Source organism: Erpetoichthys calabaricus, chromosome 10 (assembly GCF_900747795.2).
Source record: "Erpetoichthys calabaricus chromosome 10, fErpCal1.3, whole genome shotgun sequence".
NCBI classification, from domain to species: Eukaryota; Metazoa; Chordata; class Cladistia; order Polypteriformes; family Polypteridae; genus Erpetoichthys; species Erpetoichthys calabaricus.
In genome coordinates, this window is record NC_041403.2 from 72,709,546 (window position 1) to 72,731,085 (window position 21,540).

A 21,540-nucleotide genomic window follows, 5' to 3' on the forward strand; every position below is an offset into this window, starting at 1 on the left:
ACAGTATTGTAACTAAGTTTCAGCCCACAGGTTTTAGAATAAGAAATTTGATTAAAATATGGTTCTTAGTATAATCACAAAGAAAATTAATGAAATCTCTGTTAGCAAAATTGTGTTAAAGAACTGACCCATTTTACCCATAATAGTCACACAAATGGCTGGAAAGGGGAGGTTATTATGGCCACAAAAAATCTTTCTTGTGTGTTTTTGGTCACCTTGGCCTTTTACTTATTTTTTTCTTTTTACTTTGCACTTTATTCATCCATCCATCCATCCATTTTCCAACCCGCTGAATCCGAACACAGGGTCACGGGGGTCTGCTGGAGCCAATCCCAGCCAACACAGGGCACAAGGCAGGGAACCAATCCTGGGCAGGGTGCCAACCCACCGCAGGACACACACAAACACACCCACACACCAAGCACACACTAGGGCCAATTTAGAATCGCCAATCCACCTAACCTGCATGTCTTTGGACTGTGGGAGGAAACCGGAGCGCCCGGAGGAAACCCACGCAGACACGGGGAGAACATGCAAACTCCACGCAGGGAGGACCCGGGAAGCGAACCCAGGTCCCCAGATCTCCCAACTGCGAGGCAGCAGCGCTACCCACTGCGCCACCGTGCCGCCCGCACTTTATTCATTCATCTTTAATTCAATCATTCATTTAATGTATATTCTGAAGCCAGTTAGTTCAACTTTGGGTCACAGGGAGCTGGAACCTCTCACATTCAGATAGGACACAAGGCATTAAGCAACCCTGGATGGGAGACCATTTCATTTCAGAGCACACTCACACATATATGCAGTACAGTGACCATTTATTATATCCAGTTGACTCAACATTCATGTTTTTGAAATGTGGGAGGAGCACCCATAGAAAAGCCAATGCAAATAACAGAGATGATATGAAAATTCCCCACTGATAATGTCTTGGCCAGGAGGCAGCCACACTAACTCTTGTGACCCTATGACAGTTTTTAATGCAACATGCTTAATTTCTCTACTCTCCAAGTCAAAGAATCGGTTTACCTTAAAATCAAATTACTTAATTTTCTTTTTATAGTATGCAATAAATCCCAATTTTTATGCAAGTCTTTACCTTTTTGTAATTAGATTATCTCATTTGTTACTCGTAAGATCAGTTATTTCTTGATTAATATGCAATAGATTGTCATAAAATGTACAGTCTAATGTGCATGGCACTTTTAGACAACTGAGTGCTCTTCCTGTTTACTCACAAGAAGTAAATTCAAGGTAAAGTTACATTTGCTACATGTGTATGTATTTTTCTTAACTTTTGAAAATGATTACCAGTTGATCTAAAAATTAGCTACTGTAATTAAAAATGCATTATAATAATTATAGTACTGACATGTTTACAGAGAAGATGTGTAATGAATCCTTGTTTTTTTGCTCCTGTAGGTAATGCAGGATAAAATAATCTGCCTTCCAAAGAGAATTTCTATGCCAAATGCGACCAGTGATCCTGTTTCAGATTCACATCTGTCAGCAACAATCCATCCTCCTCCAGCCAATGAAATGAAAGGTCTGAAAACCAATCTTGACCTCCAGCAATACAGCTTCATAAACCAAATGTGCTATGAACGGGCTCTACACTGGTATGCCAAATATTTTCCATATCTGGTGCTTATACACACTCTGGTGTTCATGCTTTGCAGTAATTTTTGGTTCAAGTTTCCTGGGTCTAGCTCTAAAATTGAACACTTCATATCCATCTTGGGAAAGTGTTTTGACTCACCTTGGACCACTCGAGCTCTGTCTGAGGTGTCTGGAGAAAACCCTGAAGAGAAGGACAATAAAAAAAACAACCTCAACAAGTCTTCCTTAAACGTATCAGTGATTGAGGGTAACCTTGTGAAAACACAGTCGCTGAAGTCCATACCAGACAAGCTTGTGGTTGACAAGCCTTCAGCTGGAGCCTTAGACAAAAAGGAAGGAGAGCAAGCCAAAGCACTCTTTGAAAAAGTAAAAAAATTTAGGCTTCATGTGGAGGAAGGAGATTTACTTTATAGTATGTATGTCCGGCAGACTGTCTTAAAGGTTTTAAAGTTCCTAATTATTATAGTTTATAACAGCGCTCTTGTTTCAAAAGTTCAGTTTACTGTTAGCTGCAACGTGGACATTCAGGACATGACTGGATACAAGAATTTCTCTTGCAATCACACAATGGCCCACTTGTTTTCCAAACTGTCTTTTTGCTACCTGTGCTTTGTTAGCGTTTATGGGCTCACGTGCCTTTACACCCTATATTGGCTGTTTTATCGTTCTCTCAAAGAGTACTCTTTTGAATATGTACGACAGGAGACAGGGATTGATGACATCCCTGATGTCAAAAATGACTTTGCGTTCATGCTTCACATGATTGACCAGTATGACCCTCTCTACTCCAAAAGATTTGCTGTTTTTCTGTCTGAGGTTAGTGAAAATAAGCTGAAGCAGCTGAACTTGAACAACGAATGGACTGCTGATAAACTGCGTCAGAGGTTGCAGACAAATTCAAGCAATAGACTGGAACTACAGTTTTTTATGCTTTCAGGCCTTCCGGACACAATTTTTGAAATTACAGAACTGCAGTCACTGCGTCTGGAAATTATTAACAATGTTACTATACCAGCCGCCATTGCACAACTTGAAAACCTTCAAGAGCTTTCCTTATACCAATGCTCTTTAAAGATTCACTCTGCTGCTGCTTCATTTTTAAAAGAAAATCTGAAGGTCTTGAGAGTCAAGTTTGATGACAGCAGGGAGCTACCACCATGGCTATATACGTTAAGAAATTTAGAAGAACTTAACCTTATTGGCTCTTTAAGTCCTGATGCCTCTAAGAACATTACCCTTGATTCTCTGCGTGAACTCAAAAGCCTCAAAACCCTTTACTTGAAAAGCAACTTCACCAAAATCCCCCAGTCGATTGTTGATGTTGCCAGCCACCTTCAAAAACTTTATATCCACAATGATGGCACAAAACTTGTGATGCTAAACAATCTGAAGAAAATTGCAAACCTGACTGATTTAGAGCTAGTTCATTGTGATTTGGAACGAATACCACATGCCATATTCAGCCTTATAAACCTCCAGGAGTTGGATCTAAAAGAAAACAATATCAAATCAATTGAAGAGATTGTTAGCTTTCAGCATTTGCGCAAGCTCACATGCTTAAAGTTGTGGTACAACAGTATCACCTATATTCCTGAGCATATTAAGAAACTGGTGGGCCTAGAAAGGCTTTATTTCAGCCACAATAAAATTGAGGTGCTGCCCTCTCACCTTTTTTTGTGCAACAAACTTAGATATCTGGACTTGTCCTACAATGATATAAGATTTATTCCTCCTGAAATTGGTGTCCTTCAGAGTCTGCAGTACTTTTCAGTCACATGCAACAAAGTAGAAAGTTTGCCAGATGAACTTTACTTTTGCAAAAAACTGAAGACTTTAAAATTAGGGAAGAACACACTATCAGTGTTGTCTCCAAAGATTGCATACCTTAATTTACTGACACACTTGGACCTCAAAGGGAACCACTTTGAGTCACTACCTGCTGAGTTGGGCTGCTGTAGAGTGTTGAAGAAAAGTGGCCTCATTGTGGAAGACATTTTGTTTGAAACTCTGCCTTCAGAAGTCAGGGAGCAAATGATTGCAGAATAATCTGCTTTCTCTCTTAGAATACCAAATGTCTTAAAAACAGTAATTTGCAGTGTTATAATTCTGTTTCTATGATAGTATGTGGGGATACTTGTATATAAATAGAGTATACCTACTTAAATTTGCTACTGTATTTTTTTCTGAATTCAACCTTTATTTTTGACAATTTAATGCATTTAAACACCAATATACTAAAACATAAACCTAAAGATTATTTTTGTTAATGGAGTTATTTTATGGTGCTTCTCTATTGAAATCTTTTTTTGTACACCACTTCAGTAAGTGCACTGCTTACTGTATTTAAAGTGTTTCCTAAAGTACTGGAAAACTTGTTATTCTTCTTATTAGAGTGCAGTTTCTGAATTTTGATGAAAGTATTACATTTTACCAGAATCTTTATCAGTGATTCAAATTATATCTTTTTAAGTGAAAGTGGCAAGTATATAAAAGCCTGCATTACAGTTAACCTATAATAACACCATAAAATGCAGCTTTGTAAGTGTTGTTTAAATTGTATTATATAGAAAAGTTTTAAAAAGCATAATACATGTACACTTCTGTTTTATTTATTTTATTTTCTATGATGCCGTGACCTTGAACTGGGGAAATAGGCTAGAAAATGGATATGTTCAAAAGCTGTCATTTTGCTTCAAAATTTTTATTTGTTCTATTTTGCTTTTTGTGCTAATTTATTTTCTAAATAATCATTCCCCATGTGAAAGGTGAAATGGTATACCCTTGTTTTTCAAAATACATCATTTCCTTGTACTTCACTTTAATCAGGCCTAAGTTTGGTTTCAGTCATGTCTTAATTATCAGACAGTTTTGGTTATTATAAAGCCTTAATATATATTCTCACATCAGGTTACACTGTTTTTTTCTCTTAGCCAATATCAGTTTTTAACATACTCCAAAACTGCTATTGCTTAAATCTGTAACCTAACCCCTGTGCATTACTAGTGTTTTCAGATAACCTGATGGGGTTTCTGTTCATTCCCTTGGTTTAAAGAAGATTTAACCCCATCCCTTTAACCAATTTCCCTTTAATTCGTTGAAGATGCTTATTAAAGATTGTGTGACATGCAGGATCTGAATATCTGTAACTATTGCCTAGAACCAGATGAGATTTAGCTTTTGCTCAGATCTAGATTGTAGCCTTCAAACATTCCACTGCATATGCTTTCCTTTTGTTAAGAGTTTTGATCATTCTCCTTGCTGTCTGTTTGGTCTATATTCATTCCCTGTGCCATTATAGTTCTATAATAAATTAACCATTAATAATTTGTCTTTTCTGCAGTGCTTAGCTTCACATACTCACAACTTTAGAGTCCTGGATTTGAATCCCAGCCTGGGTACAGCTTCTGTGAGTTTACACATTCTTGCCAAATCTGTGTAGTTTTTCCCTCCAGGTATGCAAAAACATGCATCCTGAGTTAACTGGCAGCTCTTAACTAGGCCAGTGTGAGTAAGTGTGTTGTATTATAAACAAGTAAGCCCGCGATTCGCTAGCGAATCGGAAATCCAAGAATGGCAATCAGTTTCTGTTCCGTCCGATATCTGGATGGATGACATGATTCCGTTGCCTTTGCTGACACCGACTGCTGGCAGAGTGGAGCACAGCAAGTTTAGTTTACAGGTTGTGGTGTCCGTGTGCCGGCCACTGAGTCTGGGAAGCTGCTGGGTTACAGTCTGTGACCGTTATGTGATCAATATTACTGGCACAGTGGATTAGAGCAAGTGTAGCTCACAGGTTGTGTTGTTTGGGCGCCACCTACTGACTCTGGGAAGCCGCTGCATTTTGGGAAGCCGCTGCATTTGACTCTGGGGCGGGCGGCACGGCGCATTACGTTGTGTTATTTGGGCGGCACCTACTGACTCTGGGAAGTCGCTGCGTTTGACTCTGGGGCGGGTGCCACCGCGAGTCTAGTTTACAGGTGGTGTTGTTTGGGCGCTTACAGATTGTGTTGTTTGGGTGCCACCTACTGACTCTGGGAATCCGCCGCGTTTTGGGAAGCCGCTGCGTTTGACTGTACAGGTTGTGTTGTTTGGGTGCTCAGAGGTTGTGTTGTTCGGACACCACCTACTGACTCTGGGAAGCTGCCGCATTTTGTGTTTGACTCTGGACTCTGGGGCGGGCGCAAGGCCGCAGTGCGCATGCACCTCGGTGCGTCCGCCGTGCATATATTAACTGTGGTTTAGTAAGATAGATGTGTACTGCATCCAGTGTTGGTTTATGCCTTGTTTCAAATTGTTCTGGTATAGACTGAATTTCTCTGCAACTCTGAACTTAGATGTGCAGTTCAGAAGGTGGCTAAAAGGACTTCCTTTATCCACATTTGGAACAAACTTGTTAATGTCTCATTAATACAAGATTTTGCATTTCCTTGTAAGTACATGAATTAAATGACTATGAAAGATCCAAAATGGCCTTAGGTAGGCATTGATGTATTTTACTCTTTTAACTTTAATAACTCATCAAGGCAGGCAATACTGCAAGCTTGGTTTCATTTTGTTGTGTTTCAGGAAGTTTGTTTTGCTGCTCAGACTTAATTTTATATAAAAAGACTGTTTACAAATTGGAAAACTTCCCTGAGAGCTGGATGCAAAATGGTAGAAAAGTAAATGGCAATGCACAATGCAAGACACTGTCATATACATACATAAATATACTTATATAGTGCCCTTCGCTATTATTGGCACCCCTTGTAAAAATTAGTAAGAAGGTTAGAAAAAAATCCAATGCAAAAACAGAAAGTGTAATTGGTTCCACAATTCAAAAGATATTTCGAGCACAAACAAAAAAAACAGACACAAACAGAAAGACAGGAGGTTGTGGACAACAGTAAAAGGGGCAAGTGTTCTTAACTATTAGGGGTATATTAATCACACCCAAGTTATTAAATTTCTCTCACTGAGAACATGCCCAAGACCAGAAAGTAATTATCCCCTGAGTGGAATCAGTAATCCTTAAAGCTGATTGTTTCATTTGCAATAAATTTAGAAACAATCTAAATCAGTACAGCACAGAAAAGATCATACTGTTTTCATTTTGACATCAAGGTTGACTTTCCCTCAATTGTAGCTAAAGACATTTTTTTTTTGAGAGCTACACAGCTGTACGGAAAAAATAATCTAATAATAGTCACAACTGCTGAGATGGAGTTATATTCATTTAAGTGGCCAGAGGTTTAGCAATCTATTTTCAGAAAGCATTTATTTCAGGGCATACCTAGAAAACATGGATTAAATATCCAATAGTTTTATTTTAATAAAGCATACAGTAAGGGTGATGGGCAAGCCCACTAAGATCTCTTTTTAGGTGTAGTATATGTTCTATGAACAAAATTATATTGTGCCATCTAGTGATTTGGGTTTTTGAATGCTTTCCTAATATTAGAAAGCATAATTTCCAAAGTGGGAATATTTATATCTAGAAATACAAAATCGGACTAACAATCTGATATGATGGCAAATGGTTTCAGTTTAGTATTATGCAGAATCATATAGCACTTAGGTACAACTGTAGTACGTGAACAACCAAGGCCACCATGAAAGTAATGGGTGGGGCAGTAAAGGAGCAGGCAGGTTTATGGCAGTTACTTTAATTGAGGCTCTAATTTGAAAGGAGCAAAAAAAAAAAAACAATTGTGGTAAGATATTGTGCTGTTTGCAAAGATTATGAAAGGATTTCATTCATGTAAGTCCACAGATATCACTTATTAAGAGTATTCCATTTCGAGTCCACTCTGTAAAATTGATGGAATGGCCTTGAATATTAACTGCAGCATTGTAAAACAGTGGTGAGTGCAAATGTAATTGGTGGCATTCTCCAATATATTTCTCTACTTTAATCCAGATTTTAACTGCATATTAGATTAAAGAAGAAAATTTTGAAAGATCAGAGCAGTTCTGCCAGTTTAATGCCTTTGAACACAGAGATGGAAGTTCATTTTCATTTTATAATATGAAAATGTTTTGAAGTATTTTTAAGAAAATTTCTGTTTATTACGTATGTATTATTAAAAGATAAAAGGCAATGTGAATCAGGTTACTATGACATATTCTTAAAGCCTAGACAGAAAAGAAAAGAAAACTTGTTTCTGTACATTTAATAATTCCCAGAATATCTCTTTGTGTTGGAACAAATCCTGCATGGAAGAATTTTTAAGGATTTGTTTTTTAATATAATGAATGATAGAGATGGTATTGCTGTGTTACCACAAAAAAGCCTTGCATAAAAGCAGAAAAATCCATGTAGGCTGCTGGCAGTTACAATAACACGATGCTTGGCTCCCACACGGAGCACTACACTAATCTGGTTAGGCCATTTTGAACAGAGCTGTATTGTCATATCAAGCCTGTTATAGTAGAAAAAATATAAAAACAGTAAAGCCATTAACAAAGTATCAACTTAAGGTGGATCTGACAGAAAAAGGCCAGAACAGCTAAATATTGTTTAAAGAAATACAAATGGACATTTGCTGTGTTTACACTGCCTGACTGCTCATCTTCCCTAAGTCAAACTTCTAGTAGAAACATGTGAAAATGTGGAATAAAAACTGTATCGAAGGAAAATACTTTCATGAATACAATAATTTCAGCATAATAAGGGGCATGTTTAAAAACTCCTGTGGTCATGAATAGAAGACATAACGTAAGACAACATATATCACCAAAACACAACTTCAGACTACCCCATCTGTAGGATTAAGGTTACAATAAAGGCAAAGTATAACTAAAAGGAGAAATGCAAATAAGGTAAGGTCTCACATCTGAAAATCTAGAAGGGCTGTCTGATAATTGAAAGCTTTCGGGTTTTCATCAGCACTCATATTAGAGTTGCACACTACCAAGAGTAAAAATAGACTGAGCCAGATTGTTGGTGATCTAAATGGGGCTGACTTCTTGTGCTCTTTGTTGAAATCTGGGTGCACCCACAATTTCTAGTCTTTGTCCCTTGAGTATCTCATCATAAATGAATATAAAGTATCCAAATGTTACATGGTTATAGTAGTTCTCCTAGCTTTTCCTTTAATGTCTTTTAAGCCTCACTCCATTCCTGGAGCTCAGAGCAGGATGAAATTTGGCAGAGTTTCTGTGTTAGTAGTACTTCTTGTATGGCTGCTTTGTTTCACTTGTTTCAAGCATTGTCCTGCTGGTATGAGATGCCCTTTGAGTCTTGAAAGAGTCATCCAAAGCTTTTTTGTATTTTTTTTTCTTATAGGGGCACATTAATATTTTTAACTCACTGCTGCTTGTCCCACACTTGATTTCTGGTAAGTGTATCTTCTATGTCAGCTATGTGTGTTGAATAGTGGCAGTACAATATGCTATAGTGTGTGTAGAAGATGACGTTTTCCTGATATCATCCAGCATTCTGTCCAGTGTTAGTCCGTGCATTATGCTGACTGTGGGCTCTAGCTCCTCTGGACCCTAATCTGCAGAAAATGGGTGAGTGTAAGGAATTTTTTTAGCTTGCAAAACTGTACTGATGCAGACAGATGTGAACTGGCTGTCTTATTTGCAATCAGGTTTTTCTTTTCATGTTTACAGGACCCATCTGTTTAATACTCAATTAACTTTATAATTTACAAAAGCATTCAGCTACATATACAGTCAAATTTCCGGATATTATTAATCATACCAGCACTATGGACAACAGAGACGTAGAATGAGAGACATTTATGCTTCTATTTGTGATATGACTCATCATTCTATTTCTTGTACGTAACTTGAGCTCTGTAGATGTGGGGGTAAAGGAAACAGGAACTAAATTAAAAAATAAGCAGATTCTTAAGCATGCAGTCATCCTTTTATCCATTTCTCTTTTTGATTATGTTCACCAGAGGAAGGAAGTTAAAGGACGATAACTGAGGAGCTGTGTTGTCTGTGTGTGCCCATTACTCAGAGGCTGCTGGAAAAGGGAACACAAAAAAATCAGTCAGGTGAAATCTTTCTAAGGACACCCTGAAGCCACACACACACCTCTTCTGTGTATGATTTAGAAAAATGGAACTGTCAAGTAGCTCTGCATTGACAGATTGACAATGCAGGCAAAAACTAGAAAAATGTAAATTCAGGAAGGATTTTAGGCAATAGAAGGAGTTAAGCTGCCACTAAGACATGTTTGTAATTAAAGCTTGTAGTAACATGCACCCTCTCCACAAAAACATAATCTAAAAATACAGAGTCTGCTGGTTGAACAGCACAGAACTGTAAATCATAAGTGTGAAACTTCAGTCCTCGCTTTGTGATGCTAATGAAGCCAAGTAAACTGCCACTGACTATAGTTTTGAAAAAAAGAAAAGAAAAAATAGGTATTTGGATTCGAAAACTTCTTTGGATAAAAATGCAAATTTAAATGTAGAAACTTGCTTTTAGTATGTGTGTAAGGAATTTGCTGATTTTAGCACTTCTTTGTGCTTTAATATGCAGAACCATTATATTACGAAACAGGGTCAGGAGACATGACAGCACAAATCTGAGTGTAGCTCCTTTGTTATATCCTAGAGGTGTGTGGGCAAAGTGGGTGTAACCATAAAGCGTGACGTAACCTAGCTGAAACAATCTCCTCGAGCACTGCAGCATGTGTATCAAGACACACGGAAATAAGACTGGCCTTAAAAAAAAAGCAAGCAAAAAAATACAGTAAAACAGTCGTGGTTGTTGACCTTCAGACCTGCTGGCCATGGGTAAGGACATTTTATGGTGTAAACTTAAATGCATGAGTGAAATAGCTTCGGGGACTGTTTGTCCAAGAAGCAGTTTGTCACTAAATAAAGAAAGAAAACAAGAGATAAAGTTTTAAACAGTCAGCACTTACTGGTAAAGAATCTTGCTACTGCTGTTGTACTCCAAGTGGCTTTGTTTGAAGGGCCTATTTCAACTACCGGCATTTTAGTAACAGATTCAGAATTAAGTGTTTAGCAACTTTCTACTAGATTATGAATACATTAATTTGTAGGACTGAGCTTAACAGATCCGTGTACTAGCTTGCATCTTCTATTATAGTGGAAGTGCTTCTGGAGAAGCAGCTCAAGCAAAGGCAGACATCTGCAAAGACACAGGCTAAGCTTTTCTTTAGTGCTGTGAGTATTTTTAAACAATTTAAAATATACATTCTTCCTTTAAACATACCCCACCTCCTCCTCCTTCGATGGAATATCATAATTATTTTTAAATAAGTAAGTACATGAGTGTTATTTGCAACAATGACAAACCAAAAGATTATAGTAATAAAGGTAACCTCTTGTTTAGGTACATAAAAAGGGTGGTTAACAAATGGTTAGCTAAGTTCTCTCAGTATCTTACCCATATGTTTTTAAAAGCTTTAAAGGTTTTTTCCTTCAGCAGGCCTTAATTGTAAACTGGACACCTATTTGTCCTCAGTAGAGCCTCACCTTGCCAAATCCAATGTGTTAGCCCATGACAAGTATCTCATTCCATCTTACCACACAGGTGGTTGATATACTTCAATTCTAGTGACTGCGGAGGGTGTAGCGTTAAACTGAGTACACTGTCATGTTAACTGAATCATTCTAGACCTTTCTCAGCCTGGTGGCATAGATCATTATCCTGTTGAAAAGGCCCAATCACAGATGTGTACACTTTTGCCATGAAACAGTGCAGCAGTGGCAATCAGTTAAACAGTTGTGCCATTTCACTGCCACCAAGGGAGCTGACAAAATGGACTCACAGGGTTTTGTGGACACATGGGTTCTCCGATCAGAGTAAATCATCAGGTTAGACAATGCTTTCCCATTTGCCTTGTGTCCAGTATTCCTTACCCAGCGCTTCTTCTTTTTCTCTGAAAAATATTAGAATTTTTTTTGGGCTACTGGCAGTCATACCCCACACCCATAAAAACATTATCATATACCTCTTTTGGCACCATTGTTTTACTTTGTTAGTTAGTAAAGTTGTCATACACTCAGTGGTCTTTCCAGCCTCACAAATTTTTTGAAAAGTGGCCTGTATTTGATATACCCAACAGACACTTGTGTGATGGGATCCATATTGCCACCACATTCAAAGTCACATATACTTTTAGCCTTTCTAATACCTCTATGAACTGCACACAATCCACTGTTGTCTACACTAAGCTATAATGTTATATACTGTATACTTAATAGCCAGTAAATGTATTGTGTACAATATAGTGACCTACACCATACAATCTAATTGCAAAAATCTTTTTGTAGTGCATTGTATGTTTTTAATCTATTTCATAAGGAACCCTCAACAGTATTTGGGCTCAAGGTATGGTGGGTTTACAACACAAAAATGTGTATTCAGTTATTATTTTTAATCATTTTTTTATCTGTTAATTTTATTCTATTTAGTTATTCAATAGTATCTATGTATGTTTTGGAGTTCTCTTATGTTGCTTTTATTTTGTGCATGAATTCCCAGGAGGTGGGGCCAAATATTCCTCAATGTTAAAGGACCATCCCCAGCTCTGTTAAAGGATGCTGGGATTTGAAGTCCAGTGTGGTTCATTTTGAATGTGCTCTTGTGTTTAGTGGTTTTGAAGGAATTGTGCTCCTTTGTTTTGCTTGATTTACTGAATGTTTGCTTCTGTTTATGGTTTTCAATTTCTGGATTGGAATTGGAGATTGGTTGTTGTGCACTGCATTTTAAGCAAATCCCATTGCCTCCTCTTTGATATTTTTTTAGCATTTTATTACTTTTGCAATTTTGTTAATAAACATCCTATTTTATAAAGATTATTTGTGAAGTGCCTCTTCTCAAACTGGAGTTTTCATGGTTCTCCATCTGGTATGACATACTTCAAGTTTTTTAGGACGTTTTGCTATTGTTTTAAAATTACAAGTTGGTCTCATCCATCGCGAGATGGACGACTGAAGCGGAGCTCCGTTATCAGCTGTGTTATTTTTTCAATTATTTCTTATTATCCCGAGATATCCTGTATTTACCCAACCCGAGGGTTCTATTATAGTATATGCAAGCTTATATAAACATGACCGGTAAGAAAGGGGCTCAGAAAGAAACTAAAGAAACCTAAAGCTACATCCAAGCCTAAACAGGCAAGTTCAAGGTACGGCCTTTCAGAGACTGACCTGGAACAGACAGGCGAAAGCCTAGACTTCTCGGGACCACGGTCCGCTGCATCATCTCCAGTTGAGAGCAAAAATAGGAGCGAATATGCAAGTGATGCAGGTCACGATAGCTCGCCGATTCCAGAAGATAATTTGAAACCAGAAAAGGCCTTGCAGTCTGCTCTTTCATCTATTCCTCGCAAGCCGGGAACATCGGCTGTGATAGAGCTCTCGCTTCATCTACGGTGCACAAAAGCAGAAATGATCTGTCCGAACTGAAGATAATGAACTCTGAGCTCAAGAAAGAGATAAAGAAAGAAATAAATGGTATAAATGGTATGCTCAAGACAAGTAAGAAGCTGCTGCGGGAGCAGCAAGAGCTGCGGCAAGATAATAAAGACTCGGAGAAACACGTATATAATTTTAATCCTCATACGCCACTGCTGGAGGACTTGTTTTGTTTTGGATGTGCTCTGTCTCTAGGTATGTCAGAGGACTGGGACTTTGTGAAGTGGGGTCCAACCTCACGTGGGGAGGCAAAACGGGGGGGGGGGGGGGACTGGGGGGGAGACAAAGAGAGCAAGCTAAAATAGTACTTTTACAGGAGACCCACTTATTAAGCAAGGATCAGTTCTGGCTGCAAAAAGACCGGACTGGCCAAATGTTCCATTCCAGCATTACAAAAAAAAAAACTAGAGGTGTGGGAATTCTTATCCATAGAACTGTCTCATTTGTAGTATCAGATGTTGTATCTGATCCTGAAGGGAGATACATGATTGTCATGGGTAATTTATTTAATTGTAAAGTGATTCTGATAAATGTTTATGCACCCAATGTGGATGATAGGGACTTCATCCAAAATGTATTTGCATCTATTCCCAATCTAAACACTCATAAAATTATAATGGCTGGAGACTTTAATAGTGTTTTAAATCCAGACCTAGATAGGTCTCCTGTGACAGGGGTGATGACATCTAACACTGCAAAGACAATTACACAGTTTGTAACTGACCACAACTTATCAGACCCCTGGAAATTTCTAAACCCAAACTCAAGAACATATTCCTTCTACTCACCAGTGCATCACTGCTACTCAAGAATAAATTATTTCTTTGTAGATAACCATTTCTTGCCTACAATTAAATCCTGCAAGTATGACGCTATTGTTATTTCCGACCATGCCCCTCTGATCTTGGAACTAAAATCATTATGCCCCACATACTCATCTCACAGATGGTGTTTTAACCCACTTTTATTAGTAGATGAGAATTGTACAGAATTTATATAAAAACAAATCAGTTTTTTTCTAGAGACAAATACATCCTCAGAGGTCTCTTCAGCAATACTCTGGAAAACCCTGAAGGCCTTCTTAAGAAGACAGATTATCTCATATCTTTCCCACAGAAATAAATTGGAAACCAAGCAGGTATCAAAGCTAACCAGTGAAATTACTAGAATATATCAAGAAGATGCCAGGTGTCCAAGTGAGTCTCTTCATAGGAAAAGGCAGGCTCTGCATTCAGAACTCAACCTCTTGACAACTAATGAAACTGAACAACTTATTTATAAATCAAGACATCATTACTATGAACATGTAGAGAAAGCTAATAAGCTTTCACAAGAAAGAAGTTTGCAATGCAATCCCAGCAATCACCAACACAAACGGAGACAAAATCATTGACCATAAAAATATAATGGTCACATTTAGAGACTACTATAAATCCTTATATTCTACTGAGTTTAAAGATGATAAGACACAATATAATGCATTTCTGGAATTATTAGAGATTCCACAAATAGATACTCTTAGTGTAGAAGAATTGGGTAAACCGTTGGCACTATCAGAATTATTAGATGCTATAAAGTCACTTCAGTGTGGGAAAGCAGCAAGCCCCGATGGTTACCCTACCGAATTTTATAAGAAGTTCTCCACTCAGCTAGCTCCCCTCCTATTAGCAACATTCACAGAAGCTAGAGGCAATAAAATTTCTACCTCAAACTTTTCGCTAAGCATTAATCACCATCTTTCCTAAACGAAATAAGGACGTATTACAATGTGCATCATACAAACCAATTTCACTTCTGAATAATGATGTTAAGATACTCTCCAAAGTCCTAGCTAGAAGGATGGAGAAAGTGCTGCCTTTGGTATTATCACAAGATCAAACTGGATTTATTAAAGGCCGACACTTAGCATCCAATCTTCGATGCCTGTTTAATGTAATATATTCACCCGCAAAGTCAAACATCCCAGAGATTTTATTATCCTTGGATGCAGAAAAAGCATTTGATATGATTGAATGGAGCTACCTTTTCACTACATTGCAGAAATTTGGGTTTGGCCCGAACATTTGTGCATGGATCAAACTACTGTATACCAATCCGGAAGCTTCAGTTTGTGTTAACAACATTAATTCAGACTACTTTAAACTAGAACTTGGTACCAGACAAGGATGCCCCTTGTCACCACTACTTTTTTGCAATCGCCATTGAGCCATTGGCAGTTTACTGTTGAAACGCTTATGAGATAAAGGGGATTATCAGAGAAGGACTTGAACAGAAAATTTCTCTATATGCAGATGATATGGTACTGTACGTATCAGACCCACAAAATACTGTGCCTGCAGTCCTAACAGCACTAACAGAATTTCAAAAGATTTCTGGTCCCAGAATTAAATGACTAAAAGTGTGCTCTTTCCAGTGAATTCTCAAGCACACACTATTAGATTGGACATCTTCCCTTTTATCATTGCAGATCAGTTTAAATATCTAGGGGTAAACATCACAAGTAAACATAAAGCTCTTTATCAACAAAATTTCGCTGTCTATATGGAAAAAATTAAGCAAAATAATATCTTTGCTAAGTTTTTCTTTTTATTTCAAAACATCTGAATATACATCAATAAATTGTTTTTTAAGAAATTACATTCAACCATAACCACATTTATTTGGAATTCAAAACATTCATGTATCCATAGAGCGACCCTACAAAGGCCAAAGGCAGAAGGTGGCATGGCTCTATCTAACTTTCAATTCTACTACTGGGCAGCAAACATACAAACTATAAAAACCTGAACATGGACACAAATAGATGAACAAATACAGGCTTGGTCTACAACAGAAATACAATTCTGCAGTACTTCTTTACATTCCTTTCTTTGTGCCCCAATAAGTGCAATTTATCGCCAATATACTAAAAACCCAATTGTGCTTCACTCACTCAGAATATGGAACCAATGTAGGAAGCATTTTAAGATGGAGAATCTTTTATCGGTGGCACCTTTGCATGAGAACCACCTTTTTCAATCCTCGCAAACATATGCAGTTTTTAATGTCTGGAAAACATTTGGGATTAAATCACTTAGAGATCTGTACATAGACAATGTCTTTGCATCCTACGAACAATTAAATTCTAAATTTAACTTTCCAGCAACACATTTCTTTCACTAGCTTCAAATTAGAAACTTTGTTAAACAGAACCTGCCCAATTTTCCTCACCTCCCACCTTCTTCTATGCTGGAAATAACAGTGCTCCGTTTCAAGGACATAGCATTTCTGCAATATATAAAACCATTTTATAGTCCCACCCTTTCAAAGATCCAAGAGGACAGTGGGAAAAGGATCTCTCATTCAACATCTCTGAAAAGGAATGAAAAGTAGTGCTGCAGAGAATTCAGTCGAGCTCCATATGTGCAAAGCATACAATTATTCAACTCAAACTTATATATCGAGCACATCTGTCTCATTTAAAATTGTCCAAAATGTTTCCAGGGCAAAATGCAATTTGTGAACGCTGCAGTCAAGTTCCAGCCTCACTGGGTCACATGTTTTGGGTCTGCTCCAAATTAACATCATTCTGGACCAGAATTTTTAAATGCCTTTCAAGCAGCCTTGGTGTCACAATTCCACCTAACCCATTAACAGCTGTGTTTGATGTTCTTCCAGATGGGCTTAAAGTGGAGAAGGACAAACAAACTGTGATTGCCTTCACTACACTATTGGCACAGAGACTTATCTTGCTAAAATGGAAGAATCCTAACTCTCCTCTTTTAAGTCAGTAGGTAACTGATATTATATATTATTTGAAATTGGAAAAAATCTAATTCTCACTTAGAGGATCTGTGCAGAAATTTTTCAAAACCTGGCAGGATCTAATCAATAACATTTTAGAATAAGCTTTTAAAGCACTGAGGAAGCAGATTCTCTCCCCATTTCTTTTTCTTCTCCATTTATCTATATTCACTTATTAATTTATCTATTTACTTATTCTTGCTAGGTTTAAGTTTTATTCTGCTGCCCATGCTCTTTTTCTCAGGGGTGGGGGTTGATTTGTTTTCAATCTTATTCTTGTAAAATTGATCTATTTGTATGGAATGTTGTGTGATTTCAATAAGATCAATTAAAAAAAAAAGAAATTACAAGCCTGCCCTGCCTTCTGAAGCCTAGCAAGGTCTAAAGCTTACCATTTTCCAACAGCCAGACTTGTATTGGGGTGAGATCTGTTTATTTCATGTAATTTTATGTGACCCTCAATTCAAATAAGTGGGTCAGAAAATTAGTTTACAGATTTCAGTTAGGTTTTCTGACCCATTATAATGACGGAGGAAGCCAAATGTATGAGCCTGAGTTTCCTATATTGAATCCTAACTTTGATGGAAGCAAACTCGTTTTTTTATTTTAAAAATTGGTATATGTTTTAATTGATGCAATGTTGTTTATCTCAGGATGGGCTGGGCCTTTGAAATGTATAACCACTGAGGAGATACCAGGAGCTCTGTGTGCTCTGTTTCTAGCTGACTTTTTTTTCTGTGTTCTTGGAGTTAAATCTGGTACTCCAGGTTGTAGTTGCTAGGAAACCTCTGCTGTTCCAAAAACTGCGAACAATTATTATAGAAAGACAACAAGGTGGGTAGTGGATAGTTCAGAGCAGATGATCCACAGCAAAACCCAAGAGCTTCTAAGGAAAATGGGTCAAATATAACAAACATAAAGCCTGCTATACAAGGGCCTAAACATAAACAATGAGTGTGTCATAAAATGATGTGGGACAATAGAATGTACTAGTCAGGCCACTGGAACCGTACGATTGCTGGTTCAAGCCCCGTTTTCAAGTTCATTTCTGTAGCTAGCAGGGCACATTTCAGCCATTGGTCTAATCAATAACCTAAGTAAGCCCAGTTTGCCCAGCAGATTTAGCTAAAGTTGGACATGGTTTGTTCTTCACATTAAACACTGCTTTGTAGAATCACACACCACCCAGTTAATGAGCAACTGTATCGCCAGCTCACATATGGCAGAGACTTGCTGTCAAGATGCAGAGCGGAGTTTGGTCTGTTTGTTTGCAGATAGACCATTAATTATTACAACGCAGAACACTCATGACAAAAATCTGCACCATAGACAATAATAATAATTTATTCTTTTAATTGTAAACTTGTATTTTCTGCAGTCCATTTATTTATAAGAATCATTCAGCTGCACTAATGATAATTCTTTACATTTTTATATAGCACTCCTCAAAGCACTCTCCACAAACTGGGGACCTGAGCTGCGAACCCAAGATCTCCTTACTGCAAGACAGAGGTTCTACCATTGTGCCAATATGGTCCAAAGTTCAGATTCAGCCATAACATGACATGAAATAGGTTATCATCAGTCTGGTAAATGACAACAGTGTGTAGCGGCCTTTGTAAACAGTGCAGTCCTGTAGCCATTCTTTCCAGGATATACTCCAACCCCAAACCACATGGCATAAAGTCACACTCTCAGCATGGAAGCCACCCAGTAATTCATTTTCCAATCCACTCACTCCAAATTCAGGGTCACTGAGAGCCAAAGCCTATCATGCAGCACTGGGCACAGGAGAGCAAACAAACCAAGGCAGGCTGACTTTCAATGTTCTCAGCTTTTATTACTGTGCCTAATTTATTTGCAATCCAAACAAGTTATTATCCTTCTAACCTCTTAAGCTGTTTCTTCTGCTTCTTGTAAATGCATTGCTGCCACACTATTCTCTCATTAATTATGAAGCAGGTCAAACTTTAGTTGTATTTTTCTGTTGCTTACGTTTTAAAATAAATCAATGAAAAATATCAGCTACTGATTTCCAGTGTGGTTGTATTATCATAAAGTGATGATGCTAGAAGGTGATGATTTTTTCATGCCTTTGGTGAAAATGGAGGAGAATGGCGGTAGGTGTTTATTTTTTTTAAGATAGCCAACCCTCAAAAAGCACTTTTTGGAAATATAATCTAAATGTTTGATGCAGTATCTATAGCAGGGTAAGTGAATGTGATTCTTAAATCATTTTAGGTCACTTTATATACAAGCATCTTATAGGACAGGTGGAATTAGTGGATATAAAACAATTTGGTGTATTGACACAAGTGCTGTAATGAGTTTGTGTCCCAAAGGGTCAACTGCTCTTTAAGATGACCTTTATGTTTGTTCCTAAATGGGAGACAGAATGAGGACATTTTTACTCAGCTCTGTCACCTAATTTGACACTAGTACACATTTACTTGATTCCAGACACTGGCATTTTGCTTCAGTTTACGACATATAGCAGGATAAAAAGAAAGTATGGAGCTGCAGAGAATCACTCTTCATTACACCATAAAAACATAAAACTAACGTGGCCACAGCTTTATAATGTATACTTATGTAATGCTTCAAGAGACTGTTTGTATTTACAGTGTCTGTTTTTAAAGTCTCATTTGCTATGGCTAGTTAAATCTTTACTGCACAGAACCTTGCTATACTGTAGTAACATGTATGGCCTGACTTTAGCACTGTTGTGAGATAATGAGTTTGATCCATATGCCTCAAAGAACTGTGTGCATTGTGCATAGGAACAGGTTGTTTTGAATTAGTCTGAAAGAGATGAGTTGGTTCACGTTGGCTGTTACAGTTGGATCCTGCTACAATTTTTGAAACTGTTCATTGGATTATCATCACATGATTGGATGACTCCGAGTGTCATTAAGAAGTAAGCCAGAAAAGAAGGAAATGGCACTAACCAATCAATCATATTGTTTTACTTGAAAGTTTTCAAAAGCTTGTGTGAGCCTGTATACAAGTAAACTAGGGGTGGGCATGCTGAAAGTGATGCATTTTTGAGTTCAATATTGCTATTCTGTTGACTTTATTTAAAATACTCCACCGTGATTACATTTTTCAACTCAATATATTATTCAGTTTGTCTGGTGTACTATACATGATTCCGGGCTTGGACTGTGGTGGTGGATGGGAGAGGGAAAGGAAAAATCCAAAGTCTAGTTATTTCATTAGACACTTCCTCTCATTAAAAATTTGCCTTTTCACATTCATTGCCAGGGAATGCTTTTTGCTGTGGTTTCAGGGTGAACAGTGTAACTTTCCTGTTAGGTAACTATTTATGCTGCAGGCAGCATTTTTTATAAATACCATGCACATAGTATGCTCACAGCTTTTTTGATGTTGTATTCTTTAAAACTAGACATCCGTCTTTTTATTTTTTTTCTTTGACTTTTTTTCTGGTCAAGTTTGCAGGGAGGAGGGGCTGGTCTCAGCTGTAGCAAGTACAAAAGAGAATATAATGCAGGACTTACCTGTACCGCCATACAGCAGAAACCCTTGGATTTGGTAGGAGATCGAGCCTCTTGGAGAAATGGAAAAGAATATGGAAAGGCAGGATTTTGAGAGCTTTTAGGATCTACATTGAAGATACTGTAGTCTGTAACTAAATCAAGGTTTAACTACTGGAATGCTATCACCATGGTGGCGCAAGAAAAGAGTGGGGGGCAAAAGTGGTGGTGAAAAATGTGAATTTTTTTTGTGGAGAATACTGCAGGAATTAAATATTATTTGATACTTATAAAAAGACAAAGCTTGTCTGCTCTTTAAAAGGTTACTAACTTTAGGTTTTATGCCCAGTGCCAAACCCTGTTTGGTATTGATTTTTCTATTACATAAATGGGTTTGTGGATAGCATCTGTGTTTTATGGGTTACATGATGCCCTAGTTACATGGTGCCCCAATCTCATCTTGTCTCAGATGTTGCTGCTGGACTCAGGAGAAAACACTGCAAATTATATTTGGTAGTGTTATAAAGATAATTAATGTCATTCAAATTAGATTTAAAAATGATATGTATCATAACTCTGTATTGGCATTAAATCCTAAAAGCAGGATTGTTTCATCATATTATGGCCTAGAATTAATGTCTACCAAGAAAGAGGTCAGTTTATTAAATACTTACACTCACTCAAACATACTGACCTCAGTTCTTCTCTTTGACTTTATCGTATTCTCAAGGAGAGAGACTCAGCATGCACTATAAAAGAATCTGTAATTATTTTGTGCTGCTTCCATGTGTTTCCTCACAGCTTAGTCTGTAACTAAATCAAGGTTTAACTACTGGAATACTATCACCATGGTGGCGCAAGAAAAGAGTGTGGGGCAAAAGTGGTGGGGAAAATGGGAGTTTGTTTGTGGAGAATACTGCATGGAATAATAGAATCTGCTTTTCTTTTATCATTTGTTTTATCGTACGTGTTGTATAATGCCATGCCACAGAAGGAGTGTAACACTTGAGTGTTGATTGTTGTTGTGAACTTACTGATCACAAGTAGCCAATTGCATTGACTAGTTCAAAAATCTAAGGTTTTTATTTGAATATAATTTATTGTAACCATTACAGCTCACATTTATTGTCACTCGTACAATATACAATGAATTTCTTAAATGCATGCTTGACTAATCTGTTACATGGGGCACAAATCTTGTGTCCTTGGTTATGTACAATATTACAACACAGAATAAAATAGGCCAAAAA

The 21,540-nt window shown here is 37.5% G+C and overlaps 3 protein-coding genes across 5 annotated transcripts in view; 2 read left to right on the top strand and 1 right to left on the bottom strand.

The window, feature by feature from the left end:
* Positions 1-4,526, top strand: part of lrrc8c (leucine rich repeat containing 8 VRAC subunit C) — a 37,390-nt gene extending 32,864 nt beyond the window's left edge. For all 3 annotated transcript variants that reach the window (XM_051932796.1, XM_051932795.1, XM_028811412.2), the window contains one exon: positions 1,426-4,526. In XM_051932796.1, the coding sequence (XP_051788756.1) occupies positions 1,429-3,669 (2,241 nt within the window). In that variant the 5' untranslated portion in view covers positions 1,426-1,428 and the 3' untranslated portion in view covers positions 3,670-4,526. The remainder of the gene's footprint in view (positions 1-1,425) is intronic.
* The window catches only part of LOC114659144 (kynurenine--oxoglutarate transaminase 3-like), a 181,746-nt gene that overhangs the window by 143,161 nt on the left and 17,045 nt on the right, over positions 1-21,540 (bottom strand). The window lies entirely within an intron of this gene.
* The window catches only part of LOC114659141 (volume-regulated anion channel subunit LRRC8D-like), a 79,396-nt gene continuing 66,898 nt past the window's right edge, over positions 9,043-21,540 (top strand). Inside the window, exon 1 of the mRNA XM_028811409.2 lies at positions 9,043-10,358. Coding sequence (XP_028667242.2) covers positions 10,355-10,358 — 4 coding nt within the window. The 5' untranslated portion in view covers positions 9,043-10,354. The remainder of the gene's footprint in view (positions 10,359-21,540) is intronic.